Source organism: Schistocerca piceifrons, chromosome X, assembly GCF_021461385.2.
Source record: "Schistocerca piceifrons isolate TAMUIC-IGC-003096 chromosome X, iqSchPice1.1, whole genome shotgun sequence".
NCBI lineage: Eukaryota > Metazoa > Arthropoda > Insecta > Orthoptera > Acrididae > Schistocerca > Schistocerca piceifrons.
The window spans coordinates 530,697,167-530,716,102 of record NC_060149.1 but is presented as its reverse complement, the minus strand read 5'-3'; the positions used below and the strand labels follow the sequence as shown (position 1 = coordinate 530,716,102).

Here is an 18,936-nt window from a genome sequence, read left to right as displayed (position 1 = left end):
TGTACAGTTCATACTAACAAGTTGTGTCACTCTTAGTGGAGGTACTGCGGTTCACTGTTATCTGTAGTAATGAATTTCTATTTCTGTATTCTTATTGGCAATGATATTGTTTCATAAGTCACTATGTGATATATCTTTGAGAGATCTTTGAGTGAACGTCTTCATAAAGGTCGTCAGCTGATTGGCAGAATGAACAGAAATTCGTGGCTGCTGTGTAGCTGCTGTCGACTGTTATCAGACAAGATACTTGTTTATCTCTGCCAGTCTGCTATGAAGGGATAAAACACTTTGTTGCAGCTAGTGTGTTGTACTTTAGTTGTGCTCGTTAGCTGCAAACTCAGTTGCCTGCTGTTATGGCATCTTTACTAGTGAAAAGCTTTTCCCGAAATTGGCGCGCGGTTTCCAATATAAAATCGTCTGCTATTCGTCCGGCGTCTGCTTCACTGGAGAGAAGTATTCAGAGCACAGCAGTCCAACATGACATTAAAGCTGACAAGTGAGATATAAATCAAGTTGCGCTGACATATGTTGGTGAATTATTTACGAATTCTTGTCAATCGAGTATTTTTTTTCCAGGGTAGAGGTGACATTTGTGAAAACTAACGGCGAGAAGATTAAAGCGGTTGGTAAAGTCGGTGACAGTCTCCTGGATATAGTTGTGAGCAATAGCATAGATTTGGATGGGTTTGGTAAGTACTGAAATGTATAACTATTACGTAACATTAATAAACGAATAAAATAACAATGTTGGTGTACGGACACAGTTACTGACATCGTGTGTGTAGCAACCTAGGCACTGGCATGAACGCTGATAATTGTCTTAAACTGTTTTGCAGGATTTTTCGTGTTTCCATGTAGGTGTTTTCATTTTGCTAATGCTATTGAAGTCTTGGGACTAGTGTAGCAGGGGATACAACCCGTCGGCTTCCTTTCAGTTCTTACTTGTCCCTTCTGTCAGCTTTCCTGTAATATAATACCTATCAAGTTAATTGGCAGTTCATCTGAAATGTGCTTATAATTAAAAATGCTAAAATGTTCTCTCTTTTCCCTCTAGGTGCATGTGAGGGAACCTTAACCTGTTCCACATGCCACTTAATCCTGAAAAAAGAAGACTATGATCGTTTGCCAGAGAAACCCACAGATGAAGAGCTAGACATGCTTGATTTAGCGTATGATCCTACAGACACGTGAGTATTGTCCCGCAAGAATGTAGTTAATGACACAAAGATACAGTTTTTTGTTGGACAAAATGTTATGTGGGTGTGGGGAAAATACTGTCGTGCTTATTTGTGATACTAAGTTTATGTTGCTAGTTGTTGTATGTGTAAAAATCTGTGTCCTTTAACAGGATAAAGAAGAATGTATGCAGTAGGTGCACTGTTCTAATTACAATGCTTTAACCTCCTATTGTTAAATGTCTTTTAACATCTCATTTCTCTGTGGTGAGGCAGTATGAAGGATACACGAATTTACCTTTGTACAGTTTTTTTGTGGGTAGTGTGGAGCAGTTATTCAAAAACTTCTACATGTTTGAGTTCCACCAGGTGCAAAAAATTTGCATCATGCCTATTTAGGTATCAACAAATACGTCTAAACAAAGTACTGTTTCAGTTACAATAAGAGTTAAAATATTGTGTGTTCATATTTCACTTTGTGTTACATTTGGGTACGTTTATTTTTTAGAGTAGTGCCTTGTTTAAAGTTGTTGAACTGTGTGTTCAACAAAAATTCTTTGCAAGTGTTGTATATTTAAATCTTTGTCATTACTATGGAGAGTGGCAGGAATAGGAACCCAACAGGTGTGTAATGAACCATTGTTATTTTAATCACTTTGTATTCCTTTAACATACAATTCACGGAAATAGATGTCACTTCTTCCCGTATGGGAGCTTATGAATGTATGTAATATGAAGCAACACAACTGCCACAGGCATAGTGTCTCCAACAATTAAGTTCAACTACGTTTGCTCTTCACATAATTACTGGTCCCGGAAACAAACAAGTCAACCTCTTGACATATTTTTCATATTTCCATATGGTAATGTGCAAAGGAATAATTTTCTGGGGTCACTAACCACTTAGAAAGTATTAATTCCCCAAATGCAATGACGACCTCCAGTTATTATGGAGGCAAAATGTACACCAACAACACACATACTCTCCAATGAAATTGGTCATAAATAATCAGTCACAATTTGGAAACAATGTTGATGTCCACACTTACAATACTACAGATTTTGTGCAGTCAATAATTTATCTTCAACTGATGAAATGACATAGAAAACTATTTCACAAGACATTACTGAATGGAAATATGCAAAATGTCAGAAGGTTGATTTGTTTGTTTCCAAAACTAGCAACTACATAAACAGCAAAAGTAGCAGAGTGTAATTGTTCAAGAAGTGCAGTATGCCTGTGGCGCTGACTATTGTTGGTTCATACTACATACACTCCTGTGCTCCCAGTTGTCTTTTCACTCCAAGGTTAACCTTCTGTTGTAAAAGCATATTGGAAAAAAGTGAATACAGTTGTGGTAAGAGCCACAAGCATCATCTGCACATACTGTTATTGATGTATGGTCTGCCATGAAGACAATGCATGGTGTGTAGAAGATTCTTCTCGCTTTTTCCCACTTCGTCAAAATAACAATGAGCTTGTATTGCTATGCATCCCAAACCTCTTGCCTTGTATGGAACCTGCTATATTACCCATGACCGCTCTCAACTTTGTTGATGAGAGCACATGTTTGTAGACCAATGCAGAGTCACATTTCAACAAGAACACTGATAAAGTGGGTCAAATAAGTCTGCTATACCAGGTGTCTTTGTCCTTTATCATAATTATGAAGTGCATAATGTCATGTATACAGAAGCAGAAAGAAAAGAACACTTTCTGCAACCCATCTATGTCCTTACTAGTTTTTGGAATGGAAGTTGTGGTGATTGACTGATTTGTAGTGTAGTCTGAGGTGTAGGTTAGGTCGAAAGGTGACACTGTGGTTGACTTGGTGAAGCATTATCAAATCTCTAGTTAATTTGATAAGGTTGTCAATAAGATTATATGGCTACAATCACGCATGGTATTAATAACACAAAATACATTGAACTGTTATTTGCAGGCAAACTGACATTGCGGCATTGACTTTCAAACTTACTGGATTAATTATTCAGGCAGTTTACTTCTTGAAGTTTTGAAATTTTTGCAACAGGAGACCTGCTTTAAAATATTGGTTTGGTTCTTACATACATAGTTAATTTCTAGTTAAGTGCATATTTCTTATCTGTCGGGATTTTGTTATACAGTATGTTGCTGAGACGTATTGTTTGATGATGTTAACCCAAATTTCACTTCGTTTCTGGGATGTGGTTTTTGACATCAGATTCAGTGGTGGGACAAATGCATACCTTGCAACACATTAAGTTGTGTAGTGTCTAGATTCTAATGTCGTCTCAACCCTCTTAACTTTCTATCCTCGCATAACAAACTTTTATTCTAGATATTTCCTGGGGTTGTTCTGATGGCAGTCCCTTCAGTTGCTGAAAATTTCACAGTTTACTTGTCGGCTGTTTTATACAAATCCCTTGTTATGATGAAAATTGTCAGCATGGTGTCAGTTCATTACATGTACACAAAAAAAAATGTGGCATTGCTCCTGCATTCCTTTGATACACAGCTGGCCATTGCATTCAATGGCTGCTAGCATTCCACCCTGCCTTAAAGCTGATATGTGGTGTAAATTGTTAGTGGCATTAGGGAAGCCTCTGATTCCACCCATCTGCTTTGAACGATATCAGTATGGAGGAAATGCCTACTGGCAAGCATATACAAAATGGCGGGAATATTGTAGTTACATGCACATACCAACAAATGTGAACAAAAATAAAAATGCAAGAATGTCTCACCCCAACAATAAACTGAAACTAATGGGACAACTGTGGGAAATAGGGGGTTTAGGCAGGCACAAGGTAAATATTTAACAATACAAAAAACCACGCCATCCCAAAAAAATCTCAACTTACGACATAGCACTTCAGCCCCAAAAACCAACAGGATTTGTACACTTCTCTGTACCTCTATAGCTCAAACCTATTCCCTGGCACATAAAAAAACCAACTTCTGCAGTTCTGAAAAGTGGAGTCACATTTTCTTTGCCGTGTATAGCTCAACGACAGCTTTCGATACCTACCGGCAAACCACAAATTGAAGACCCACAATTACAAACTTCACACACCTACATAACTCGTGAACCACCAACCGAAAACAAAACCCTAACAACTAGAAAGCCCATCAACTACCATCTTAACTAGATCACTTTAAACACAAGCAAAATACCATAAATATAAAACAGACCAAACATCAGAAATACTAGAGAATAAAACCAAAACAAAAATTACTTGCCAACAAAAGCCTCGAACAAAATAACCTAGGTTGGCTGGCACTCACACAAAAACCAAACTAATCATGCCTAATAAAAGCACCACACCCATAAAGAAAATAAAAAAATGTCACTGAAAATGAAGCAATAAAGCTAGAGCGCTGACTAGCCAGACTCAAGCCTACATTTACAGATGCAACAAAGTAATACACACCCACCCCCTTTTACATATCACAATAATAGAAAATATACTGTAGAATAGGAATTGTCAAGGAGGAACTCCTTCAGTTAATTTTCCAGAGTTTGCTCTTCTGTCTCGGACATTTTATATCTTTGGTAAGTGATCAAAAATTTTGGTTGCAGCATTGTGCTCTCCTTTTTGTGCTAAAGACAACCTCAGTGTTCAATGTCAAATATTTCTTCTTCTGGTGTTGTAAACATCTATACTTATTCATTTTGAACTGCAATGAGTTATTAACAGTAAGCTTCATGAGGGAATAGATAACTTGGGAAACAGTAGTCAAAATGCCGAACTCCTTAAATAGAAGTCTGCAAGATGGTCCTGGGTCAGCACCACATATTATTCTTACAGCAAGTTTTTGAGCAGTGAAGAATTTCTATTTTGAAGTTACCACAGGATATTATTTCACAAGACATTACTGAATGAAAATGTGCAAGATGTCAACTTACTGCTTTCTCTCAAAGATTTTTCATGATTCTATGTGTAAATGTGGCTGGACTAAGTTGTTTCAAGAGATCCAGATTGTACTTTCCCAGTTTAAACTCCCATCAGTATGGGACACTTTTAAAGTTTTGGCCATATTTGTAATTTCCTCACCACTCATGATTTGTGTTACACTTATAGATACAGGTATAAGCTGTCTCTTTGAAATTAGAGGGTGAAACCATTCAATAATGTCAAGAACTTTCTTCAACATTTCTTCTGGTGCTATATGTGTGCTTGTATTCGTCACAATATTAGTGTCACTGGCAAAAACAACTTCTTTGACTTGTTGTATATTGGATGAAAATTGTTTACATATATGGGAAACAATAGCAGACTGAAGAGGGAGCCTTCAGAACCCCCATACGGTAGGTTTTCTTCCCAGTCGGAATAATATCCCCTGACTACATTAGTTGAATTACAAAGTAAAACTGTCACCATTCTATTGGTCAGCTATACCAATGATCTGGTAAAACCTCAGTTTAACTAGGAGAAAATTTTGATTTGCGCAGGCAAATACCTTAGATCCATCACAGAAAATATCAACCGGTGCTATTTTGTTGTTCAATGCTAGTGAAATTTGGTGGAGGAACACACAAGTGGCATTCTCAGTAGAGCAAATCTTCTGAAGCACAAACTGCAAGCTGCTGAGGGTATTAATTGTTGATCAGGTGAAATGCTAATCTATAGTGCATCACTGTCACAAAAGTTTTGAAAGATGACAGCAGTGAAATAGATAAATACTTGACATTTCTCCCATCACTTTCTGTAATGAGGGTTTCACAGTGGTGTATTTGTCTCTCTGAAAAAAATGCATAGAGTTAGTGATGCAGTACATATTTCAAATCTGAGAGAGTTTTGTTATATGGGAATAAATCTGTGATACATCCTTGGATTTCCCATCAAAACCAGATGAGCTTTTATTTTTGAGAGACTGTATAAAATTCTTAATTTCAGAGAGAGAAGTTGGTGTTAAATTCATATGATTGACTTCTACAAGAGATGCTTGTTCAACATAGAACTGTGACTCTTCTGTTCAACTGTTTGTCCCTCTATTTTTCGTTATATTTGAGAAACGATTATTAGACAATTCGCTGGCTGTGACCCATCATTTACAGTCCTTCTGTGTAATTAAACAGTGATAAATTATTATCCTGCTCTTTGGCCAATTGTCCTATCTCTACTTTGTCAACATTCTGTATAGCCTCACGCCTTTTGTCAGAATTGCTGATTTATGACATTATGTGCATGTTCGTACGGTTTTTAATAACCTTTCTTAGTAATTTTGAGTAGTTTTCATAGTGTGCAATTACTGCAGGATCTCTGCTTGCTCTAGGCCAACAGATAAGTTCTCATTTTGCTTTCAAATTATAGTTTAATCCCTCTAGTGAGCCACATTTTTTTACATGGCTCTTCAGTGTCCTTTCTGATTAGCTTATGTGGAAAGCTATTTTCAAATAATGATATGAATTTATCTTGGAATAGATTAAATTTGGGGTCAGCATTTGGTTTACTATACATTTCATCCTAGATTGTCTCTGTAAACTATTCCTAAAACATTTGTCCTGGCATCATTAATTATTTTGATTATAATAGAGGAATATAATACAGTAAAGCACTACCTTACTTGTCCTGACCGTGCATCCTCATCAGAGTGAATATTTGTTACTGGGTATACATCTATTATTTTCATGCTTTGAGCTTCATCTAAGAAACCATAATCAGTGAGGATCCTACTGTCCTCATCCACCTGTGTTGAAAGTTGATTACTGAGATCAAATTGTGTACCCAGTTAAGGTTTTCAAGTCACCTTGCCTATCGGAATCTTTCAGAAAACTTATATTAAATTTCCAGACTATTAACTGCTTTCTGTGGTCTGACACTTAACATAGTAAGGAATCCACATTCCAGTTCACAATTTTCCAGTGGGGATCTCCATGTAATGACAATTAAAAGTGAACTACTTTAGTATCAGTTCACAAGGGCACACTTTTTTGAACATTTTTTCCCAATGTTAATATAAGTAATGAGTCCTTTTTCTGTATTCTCTCTATATGGGTAAGATAGTAAGATTCTAGAGTGTAATGCCTTTTAACTACTGTAAACCTGTGGTTATGCTGTGCTTAGGTAAAGCACAGGATGTCCATCCTCTCAGAACTGTCAAATTTTCCAATCGGACAATTAACCCTCTAATATTTTGATGAAATGAACTAACTTTACTTTTCTGCACATTATTAAGTATTTTATGGGGCTCATCTGTTATTTTAAATTCTTTCATAATGAAATGCCTGAATACTGACTAACAAAACAAAAAGGCATCTCTTTAACACATATACTGTATTTACTCAAATCTAAGCCACGCTCGAATCTAAGCTGCACATGAAAAATGAAACTCGAAATCGAGGAAAAAAATTTTTCCCGAATCTAAGCCGCACCTGAAATTTGAGACTCGAAATTCAAGGGGGAGAGAAAAGTTTTAGGCCGCACCTCCAAATTGAAACAAAGTTGGTCCATTGTAATATGAGACACAATTTAGGTCGAATGAATGACGATACAGCTACAGTAGTTTGGTTAGAGTCGTGAGCTTAGCAGTTAAGCTGTACCAAGTAGCCTTTGATATGCGTCAGGTGCTCCGTCCGTATTTATACGGGTACCCTTCCTTTTTCACGTACTTCGTCTGGTTTGAATTGATTGCTTTTTTCTTTCGTCTGATAAGTGCCGTTACTTTGTTATAGGTGTTTACGCCACTCTAAGCTGAAAATGCATTATTGTACTGTGTCATGCATCGTTTGTCTAATTCTGATAATGAGTGTTTCCGACCTGTCGCAGCTCGCGGCATGGTCCCACCTCCTGCAGTGTTACAGGGCATTTGTTGGTTCATTGTTGGGTTGCAGCAGTGTGGTTTATGGATTAGCCTGTATTTCGTACATCAAGATGTTAGATGCTGTCTACCATGATGGCGTTCAGATATCGACTAGAGCCTACTGGACCAGCCCAGCCCAGTTCAGTGTCTGTGTGCAGAGTTTGGTGAACCACCTTTCTGGATTTGGCAGTGCCTTCTCCTGACTTGACAGGCTCTGAAAATTTGTTGCCTTAGTCATTTGCATTTAGTGTGACAGTCCACAGTGACTTTGAATAGCAATTCAGGAATTGGCACCCCAAGACAAGATGCAATACATGCTGCTAACTGAAGGATCTTGATACGTCAGGCCTCTGAAAACACAGCCAGGGATTTAATAAATTGCTGCCGTGATCTCTTCAGAGGCCCAATGTGATTTTAAGCTTGACACAGTACAAGAAAACTTGTACTCCAGATTATGTATTTACAACTGTTTTCTTCAATTTCAAGTATGTACCACAGTTTTACCATTGTTTGTACAGATGGATTTCATCAAGAGAATGCCCTTGGTTGTTCAGCTGTCTTCCGTGATAGGGTTTTCAAAGCGCATCTTCCAGAACAATTTACAAATTATGATACGGTGTTATATGGCATTATGGCGGCATTGGATTAGATTCACAGGCATCACAGTACAAGGTTTCTCATCTGTTCTGACTTGCACAGTGTGCTACAAGCGTTTCCCCAAATGTATCAGAGTGACCAGCCGATTCAGCTCCTCCATGACCATTTACAGTTTCTCAAGCACTGTTGAACAAAGGTGATCTTTTCCTGGGTACCTAGGCACATTGGGATATGGGATAATGACAAAGCAGGCAAAAAGCATGTCAGGATGGTGTTGTGAGTTGATGTACCTTCCCCTTACCTGCTGTCATCTAATTATCTGACAGAGAAATCGCGCATCAGTGGGAAACTGAATGGTTGGAGGTGGCAGTAAGAAACTATGGTCACTCGAATCGACCACACACATGGTGGACTTCATGCGGACCTTACCAATGGAAGGAAGTGCCACTCATCTGACTGATCATAGGACATAGCTCTTTAACACATGGTTTCCTCTTCTGTCAGGATGATTCACAACTCTGAAGTTTGTGGTGGGCCAGTTTCAGTTGAATGTATTTCAGTTACATGTGTGTTACATACTGACATCAGAGCTGCCCTCAGTTTGGCTGGACATCTTTGTGCAACACCCTTGCCCATCCTGACGCCAGTGTTACACGGGTTCTGAAATCTTATGAACTGTCGAGCCTTATCCATAAAGTGCTGTGAACAAGATGCAGATGCTAATGGATTATAAACTATTCCACATGTGGAAATGGCCGCCTCTCCCCACCCTCCCCTCTTCAGGAGAAAGGCATATGGCGTTCTTGTTTTCATCAGGGCACTGGTGACTATGCTGTTGAGTAGCCCACATGTAAAATACACACGAAACGCAGGAGGAAGAATGTGTCCAATGACTACATAAGTGAGTCACAATTGTAATCAAACTCAAACATTTGAGTGTAGAAATTCACAGGGGTATGAAATGGAACAACTTCATAGGCTCGGCCGTTGGTAAAGCAAGTAGCAGATTTTGGTTCATTCATAAGGTACTAGGAAAATTAAATTGGGAGATTTCATACAAAACATTGTTGCAACTGATGCTAGAATATTACTAAAGTGTTATGTACCCACACCAAACAGGGAATAGGGCACCAAAAATAGTTGCAGGTTTCTTTGACCTATGTAAGTGTGTCACAGGGTTGTTGAAAAAACTAGCAGATATTTGAAAATGCATATTCTTGTCACGTTAAAGGTTACACACAGGGTTTGAAGAACCTGCATCAAGTGAGGAAACTACTAGTATAATAAAACTGCCTACATATTGCTCTCGTAATGATCCTGAAGAGAAAATTACAGTACCCCCTAAGGCATTTAAGCAGTCATCCTGCACATAATTGTGTATATCTGTAATTTCAAAAATGTAATAGGTCCCACAGTTTGTGTTAAAGAAGTACATTTTTATTGGTTGTGGAGTGTTAGGAAAAACACTTAACTATGTGTACCAAGTCTTGTCAAAATTAAATGATAAATTGCCTTGAACAATCTGCTGACATTTCTGAATCTCTCATTAGCTGTTTTTTTTTTTTTTTTTTTTTTTTTTTTTTTTTTTTTTTTTTTTTTTTTCATTAAGGTGACTGCTAATATTACTTACTTGTATACTTCTGTTACCTTTTTGTAGAAACTTCTCTCAGTGCTGTAGTGTGAAGTATTAGATATCTCAGAAAATTTGGGGTTATCTTTGACCAGTGAACTATCTGCCTCAAAAGGAATTACGTTTTTGTGCTCAGTTTTCCTCTTTAGTTTGTTACCATGTTCAAAATAGATTTTACCTTGTTCCCTGCAAACTTACTAATTCTTCCAAGCACATACTGCTTTGTGCTCTGATCACTTTACTTAAAATGTTACAGTACAGATCATAATTTTATTTAACCCTGCCATCTGTGTTCCTTGATGCTAAGGACAATTTTATTGTAGCTTTGCACGATTCAGTGCAATTTTTTTTTTAAACAGTTCCCGGTGTGGCTTCTGACTGTGTTACAGAATAAGTTAAAATTTTAATTAACTTCAAAGCTATTTTGTGCACCGCTTTCGTATTGCAAGTTTGCTCCTTGCCAGTTTCCTTTGGAAGGATGGTACTGACATGTTGTCACAATGGGTGCAGTGAAAGAGAATTCAGAATTAGTTATTTAATTCCATGAGTTACAAGCAGTGTCTTGACTTGCTGTTTACATCAGCTGTCAATGCCTGTAGAGCAGTCCTCTCATAAGCGGCCTTTCAGTCAGCTGATGCTGCACACCCATTCCTCATCTGCTGCTGCAGTGGTGGTTGCCACCTGCGATGGCTTCAGTGGTGGGCATCCCCCGATACTGTGGCAGTGAGTGAAGGTGGAACATGTGTTTGACTTGCGCATATCGATTTTGGCAGATGCTCTGTCCCCTCCTGCTCACTGCCATTCTTCACCTGTTGAAATGCAATGACAGTTGTCATGTAACCATGCAGTATGACAATCCTAGCCTGCTATTAAGGTAGGCCCTGGTCCATCTGCCAAAGTATCAGGAACACTGGTGTCCTGAATTGGATGATAAGGAAGAGCCCAGAGTCCATCCATCTGTGATAGTGGCAGACTGTGGTGTTGAACTCTGCAGCTAGTGATTATGGTGAGGTAGCCATCTCTCTCAGTAGTGGCTGTCATTGCTCAGTAGCATGCAGGATATCTAGAATGGACTTGTTCTAGATGTCACTTTGCTGTAGTCAGGGAACAGAGTGCAAACAGTATATACGCCTTGAATCCATCTGATAGACTGCATTAGGAGCTAAACTGCTGGGGGTATTTATGGAGTGAAGGCTATTTACCCATTGTCGCTTGTCATAACTGCATAGATCTTGTTATTAAGGTGTCAGTAGTTCTTACCCTGCTGTGCTTTCTTAATGAGTTTGTTATACTATGAGACTGGTTTGTAAAAGCTCTTTGCATGTGTCATTGCCTTAGTAATACCATTTCTTTCATCACATAATGAAGGTGACGTGATCTGGTCTATCTGCTCTGCCTACTGCATTTATGCTTAGGTCCGCTATCTGGCTTTCCAGAAGTGCTGGTGCCGTTTTATCCGCTGACCCACTCTCAATGTTGAAATGTTATTCTTCGTGCCTGCCAGATGTTGACACCGCTGTAATGTAGGAGTGTGTGTTTCACTCTGGGACTTTGAAAATTTTAACCATTTGCTGCCTTGTACAAGGTTGGCATGCAACAGTATTCATATAGTGTATACATTTGCTTTAGAAATTAATTGTGCATGCGCTTAATCACATCCGTAACAATAAAAAATGGGAAATGTTCTTGGCAGTGCTATTGACACTCTGTAATTGACATTTTACATCACTGCAGTGAGAGCAATATCGTTATTGTTCACTTTGTTCTTTACATTTTTCGGTGTGTAAAACTTGTTCTGCTTTACAAGTCTACATTGAAGGTTGTTCATTTAGAATAGCTGCAAACAGGAAGGCTCACAACATGCGAGGTCTAGGCATTCAGAAGGTGGGTTTATTGGTAGTTGGGAGCTCCAGTGTTACACGTGATAGCCTCTTATGGTGACTTCGAGGTTCAGACGATATTATGACCATGAAAGCTGCATATCCCTTGACTTGTGAGTGTGGGAAAGAATCTGACCTGAAAGTCCTCAAAGAAAGTGCTGAACCAGGAATGGTTATAGTTACTAAAAGCTGACTGTAGCCTGAGACAAGTCCAGCTGTAAAGGATAAATTAAATTCAGTTGGCGATCACAAGTTTGTTGCTGTAGAAGTGGTTATAGTGAAACTCAAGTAGATAGTTACTGAGATTCTACTGAGGTTCTACTTGATAAATGGCTGATTGGTAACTGTTTCCTCTTACCGACACTTTGTCTCAGATGGTACAGTTTATGAAGGGTTCAAAGAAAATTTGAGTCTCATTTTGGATAGGTACCCCCACTCACGCAACAAGAACACCTTTGTTCCAACTTCAGTCAACCTGCTGCTTTTGTGAAAATACAAGTGGAAAGTGACTGGTAGGCATAAAAATCATCCTAAATTGTTTTAAATGCTTTCTCCCAAAAGTATTTTGAGTAATTAATTCAGGAGTTGAAATGAATTGTAAATGGTTGTAGTAATATACCTTCTAGCCATAAATAATCCTAAGAGTACAGTGTGTCATTATATATACAGGGACTAGTGAGCACAAGACCATTGCAGCAACACTAAATATTGTAACATCCAAATCCACAAAAAATGAACGCAAAAATAAAATTCACTGTATCTCTTCGTAAGAGAGAGCCTCCACACCTTCCAAATTGTGTAAGTGTAGACCAGATGTGGCTTAACTTTTAAAGAAATAGTATTGATAGCAATTGAGAGTATAATATATAGTAAATTAATAAGAGACAGACCAAATGCCCAGGCCAGAACACTTGCAAAAAGCAACAGAAAAGCTTGTTAATAAAAAAAAATGCAAAAGACAAAGACTGACGACATTATCCAAAAGGTTGAAATTCAGTGTGGACTTAAATGCTGGATGCTTTCCTGTTTTGAAATTTGGCAGAAAATCCAGAGAGATTCCAATCGTACACTAGCTGCAAGACACAGTAAATACCTCCACTGTGTGATGGCAGTGTTATTGATACTGATGACAGTGCCACCAAAGTGTAGTCACTAAACATGGTTTTCCGAAATTCCTTCAACCAACAAGGTGCAGTAAATATTCCAGAATTCAAATCGAGAGCAGCTGCCAGCACGAATAATTCAAAAGTTGTTACCCTCAGTGTAGCAAACAAACTCGAATCACTCAATAAAGGGAATTCTTCCATACCATACTGTATGCTGATAAAGTATCTCACTTCGTACCAGTTGTATACAACCACTTGCTCGACAAAATACCTGTACCTAAAGACTGGGAAACTGTGTGGGTCACACGAATACACAAGAAAGAAAAGTTAGCTGAAATGTAGACCCATAAAAGTGTGAAGCCCTTCAGATGAGCTCTAAAAATTAAACTGAATTTAAGTTACACAACAAATCGTACAAATTTAAAGCTTGTCTTATTCAATGAAATACCAAGGGATTATAATTATGAACAACTTAAATTGCAACCATAACATAGAATAGGTTGTGGCAAAGGTGAACCAAAGACTGTTTTATTAGCAAAACATTTCGAATGTGCACACAAATCTACTAAAAAGAATGCCTACCTTCTGCTTGTCTACCGTTTTCCAGAGTACTGCTGTCCAGTATGGGCTTCTTACCACATAGGACATTGAAAAATTCCGAAGAAGGGTAGATCATGTTTTAATGTTGTGAAATAGGGGAGGGAGTGTCATGAATATAATTGAATATAACAAAGGTAGTGGGTGGAAATCATTAGAACAAAGGTGTTGTTTGTTGCAGTGAGATTTCCACAAGTTTTCAATCACCAACTGGATGCGAAAAATGTTGTTGACTCCTATCTACATAGGGATAAATGACCATCATAATAAAATAAGAAAAAATGGGGTTTTCATCAAAAGATTTAAGAGTTCGTTTTTCCCATACACTATTAAAGGAAGAACTGTACAGAATTTGTGTGGAAATGGTTCTGTGAACCCTCTGCCATTTACTTAAGTGTGAATTGCAGAGCAGTCGTGTAAACTGTAGATTTCCAAAACACTTGGTTGCTTTTCTGTCAAATCAAGTTTCTCGCTCATAGTTAGCATTTACAATTTGATTACCATTATTTATTTACAACTAAAGTGGTCGTAGGTATCATTTCACATCTCAGCCTTAAGGCAAGCATATTCATCAGTAACTATTACAATTGGAGATTCCCCCATTTTAGAGTTTGTCTCGTGCAGTATAATACTGTTTTACATTAATTTCTTAAGGTAAAAATGTTGAATAATTGACGTTGCCCTGCTAGTAAATATTTGTTGATTGGCATCTTCTAAACACCATGAGCTGTACTTTATATTGTAGCCAAACTGATATTTAGGTGTATAACCCATTGTCTGTGGCATCTGATGGAGGACAACAGAAAATTGTACACATAGGTTTCGCATTAAGCCAACTTCCTCAGTGCGTAGTTTGTGACAATCAACGACAGTTTTTATCTATGTTGTATATATTTTACGCTTTTCATTTATAAATGCATGTCATAGATAAATATAAATATGTGATATTTAGACATATACACTGTGTGATCAAAACTATCCGGACACTCCCAAAACCATAAGTTCTTCATATTAGGTGCACTGTGCTGCCACCTACTGCCAGGTACTCCATATCTGCAACCTCACTGGTCATTAGACATCATGAGAGAGCAGAATGGGGCACTCCACGGAACTCGCGTACTTCGAACGTGGTCAGCTGATTGGGTATCTCTTGTCATAGTCTGTATGCAAGATTTCCACACTGCTAAACATCCCTTGGTCCACTTTTTTACGATGTGAAGTGGACATGTGAAGGGGCACGTACAGCATAAAAGTGTACAGGCCAACCTCTTCTGTTGACTGATGCACACCGCCAGCAGTTGAAGAGGGTTGTAATGTGTAACAAACAGGCATCTATCCAGATCATCACACAAGAATTCCAGACTGTATCAGGATCCACTGCAAGTACTATGACAGTTAGGCGGGAGGTGAGAAAACTTCGATTTCATGGCCGAGCTGCTGCTCATAAGCCACACATCATGCTGGTACATGCTAAATGACACCTCAGTTGGTGTTAAGGAGTGTAAACATTGGCTGATTGAACAGTGGAAAAACGTTTGTGTGGAGTGACGAATCACAGTACACAATATGGCGATGCGATGGCAGGGTGTGGGTATGGTGAATGCCCAGTGAACATCATCAACGTGTGTGTGTGCAGTGCCAACAGTAAAATTTTGAGATAGTGGTTTTATGGAGGGGGCTGGCACCCCTTGTTTTGTGTGACACTATCACAGCACAGGCGTACATTGATGTTTTAAGCACCTTCTTGCTTCCCACTGTTGAAGAGCAGTTCGGGGATGGCGATTCAATCTTTAGACGATTGAGCGCTTGCTCATAATGCACGGCCTGTGGCAAAGTAGTTACATGAGAATAACATCCCTGTAATGGACTAGCATGCACAGAGTCCTGACCTGGATCCTATAAAACACCTTTGGGATATTTTGGGACACTGACTTCATGCCATGACTCTCCAACTGATGTCAATACTGATCTTCAGTGCAGCACGCTGTGAAGAATGGGCTGCCATTTCCCAAGAAACCTTTCAGCACCTGATTGAACATATGCCTGCGAGAGTTGAAGCTGTCAAGGCTAAGGGTGGGCCAACACCATATTGAATTCCAGCATTACCGATGGCAGGTGCCAGTCATTTTCAGCCAGGTGTTCGATACTTCTGATCATGTAGTGTATTATACTCTTTTTTTTTGCCTGTCTGTGAGTTAAGTATTTACATTAAAGAAGAGTTTGTCAAATGTGACAAAGAAATGACACTGCCTAATAACTCACAGCAGTAACACACAAAGCAACCTGTGCGCTGTGATATAGGATGGATTTCATAATGCGAATAGTAACATAGACATTGTTTTAGTTATATTCTAGGTATCCACATAGTTGTTTTCTTTCTAGATGAACTTAAAGTAGAACACTGGAAAGCATTCACTACTGACAATGTGTTTTGTAGAGATACATGATGGAAGTAGAGCTAAGTTTCTGCTATTATGTATACAGTTGTCATGTTGTATTGATGTACATACAATGGTTTGTGGCCCTTTGTATCAGATGCCACTGACAGTGAGTTATTGTCCCAGATACCTGTTTGCTAACAAATGTTTTAAGTGCAGCTCATAGTGTTTAGAAGCTGGCTTTTAACAAAATTTCTCCATGCTCACATTTGTGACCTTCCCCTTTGCTATACTATGCTCGAGTATCATGTCCTGCTGCACCCTTTCATTTGTCTTTTTGAATTATGTTCTTCATAGGTATAGCAGCAAACTGATGCTGTAGTGCAAGCAAATGATAACTGTAGTGGTTAGCATTAGATATATGCAGAGACAGCCTTTGTGTCTAATTAGTTACATGCTTCAAATTGGTCAAAGGATGTTCTGTGAATAGCCTTTTACTGCAAACAAGTGTGAACATAATTTATCATATAAACTCGTTTTAATTTTTTTAGCGAAGTGACATCTAAATAGTCACTCTTCCTTAAATGCTTAACTGGCACTATATTGTAACTAGATGCTGTGTTAGTCAAAAATGAAGTTACTTTATTCTTTACATATATTTGGTACTTACTTCTGAAATTTGACTTTGTTTGCAGGTCACGTTTGGGATGCCAGATCATTATGACAAAAGATCTCAATGGTTTAGAAGTAAAGGTTCCTGCAGGCATAAATGATGCACGCAGCTAACACGTGTGCGCCCCCCCCCCCCCCCCCTCTTACACACACACACACACACACACACACACACACACACACACACACACACACACACACACACACACACTCTCTCACTCTCTCTCTCTCTCTCTCTCTCTCTCTCTCTCTCTCTCTCTCTCTTTGCCTCAGTGACTGACTCGTAATAGGAGTGCTCTTGTTTAATAGATAAACAACTTCTTGATGTCATTGCAGGTAAACACTCACTCCTATTGGGTAATAGCTCCAAACATTTTTGTACCTACTGTTCTTTGTTGAAATTTGTAGTCACAGAACATGTCCTACTGCTCTCCAATCACAAATTCAGTTTCTATTCCCATGTCTTGAGGCTCTAGTTTATGCTAAACTATACTTGCATTCTAATGTGATACTGCTATTTTCAGAAGGAAAAAAAATGCTGTATGCCTTTGTTTAGAGATGTAATGATAACAAGCTGACTGCCATGGTTAGCGTATAAAATGTCCAGTGAAGTAGGGAATAATGTAAAATACAAAAAAACTGTAGCTTCAGCAACAGTGGCACTGAAAATATTCATGAAATCCCCTTGAATAACAACTGGAAGTTTGTCATTTCAAACTAACTTTATAATAATAAAAAAAAAATCTTGATGTTAGACGCTCAGCAGCAAATGTAAAGAAAGTTAACAGTATTGAATGATGCGTGTACTGTAGGATGACACGGATGTGTAAATAATGGATGAAAGTTAAGATATTCCCAAGTTTGGTTTACTATTGTCTTGAGAAACAGCTCAAGAAATGTGTGTGCTGTATTAATAAAAATGTACATTTTTGTGAAGCCTGTGTGAGAATAAGTGTCCGAAGACTGTACCTATCTGTATGTGGTAATGTGTTGTTGGTGTCGCCACATTTGTTATGTATGCTTCTATTTTAATATCTTCTCATACAGAATGATGTACAAATTCTTGAGGAGCAGTAAATATTATTAGTTTTGGATATCAACTATTTTGCTACATGAAATCAAATATATTTGTAATAAAGAAACTTAAAACTGAAATGTGTCCTACCACACTGAGTAATTGTTACAGTAAACACCTGGTACACAACAAAGTGGGTGACCTCTTCAGGTAAGTTAATGTTTGGTTTGTATCTGTTGCAGAGTGACTTGAGATTGTTAGGCTATGGATGCATTTCAGACTGCGCAACGTCTTTCCTCTCTACCCTCTTCCCTCCCTCAAGTGGCGAGGTAAGAACATCGCTGTTGGCGTATATTCTTGCAGGTTGCTGAACTACACGTCAAGAGACCCTGTCTTTAGAGATGGTTCTCCCCTTATCATTTGATGTGACGTCATCTGTAGTATTACTATGTTGCGTGAAAAAATAGTTATACATGTGTTTCACATTAAACTTAGTTCCCCATCCAGATATTATCCTTCAGGCAGGACACCCCCCGCCCCCCCCCCCCCCCCCCGCGCCAATTGATGTTTGTTCCATCAACAATGCAGTGTTATTTAGCAAACTAAATTCACACCAGTTCAAATGGAAAGAAGTGCCACTGGATGGTATATGTTGTAGGTTGCAAGGCTCCTCTTAATTTGGACAGCATTTTATTTTTTACATTTCATTGGGACACTGCAACTGGCAGTCCTCACTTCATCGCTACCTTGGAGATGCTGTGTGCCATTGTTTGTGTGCCAACTAGAACACCATATTTAAACTCAATTAAATCTTGATAACCTTCCACTGTAGTAACAGTAACTAGCCTAACAACTTACATAGGTGTTGCTGACCACAGCACCGTATTCTGCCTGTTTACATATATCTGTATTTGAATATGCATGCCTATACCAGTTTCTTTGGAACTTCACTGTATTGTTTAAGAAGTTTTTGAACTACTCACATATTTTGGAAGTTGATCAGTATTCTCGGATCTTCATTAACAGTCTGTGGTGGACACTGTCTAATGCTTCCTGGAAATCTAGGAATATGGAATCTGCCTGTTACCTTTCATCCATG

At 38.5% G+C, this 18,936-nt stretch overlaps 1 protein-coding gene across 1 annotated transcript; it reads left to right on the top strand.

Moving 5' to 3' along the window:
• The first annotated feature begins 148 nt into the window (after positions 1-148).
• Positions 149-17,977, top strand: LOC124721538 (adrenodoxin-like protein 2, mitochondrial). Its single transcript, XM_047246567.1, has 4 exons — positions 149-496; positions 577-689; positions 1,055-1,187; positions 16,846-17,977. The coding sequence occupies exons 1-4, from the start codon at positions 354-356 to the stop codon at positions 16,934-16,936; spliced, it is 480 nt and encodes a 159-aa protein (XP_047102523.1). The 5' UTR covers positions 149-353; the 3' UTR covers positions 16,937-17,977.
• Positions 17,978-18,936: the final 959 nt, after the last annotated feature.

Excerpts from the sequence above, each read along its gene's own strand:
- LOC124721538 (XM_047246567.1), top strand. The coding sequence starts at position 354 with ATGGCATCTTTACTAGTGAAAAGCTTTTCCCGAAATTGGCGCGCGGTT. Across the intron at positions 497-576 it reads CATGACATTAAAGCTGACAA|GGTAGAGGTGACATTTGTGA; the intron begins GTGAGATATAAA and ends TTTTTTTTCCAG. Across the intron at positions 1,188-16,845 it reads GCGTATGATCCTACAGACAC|GTCACGTTTGGGATGCCAGA; the intron begins GTGAGTATTGTC and ends CTTTGTTTGCAG.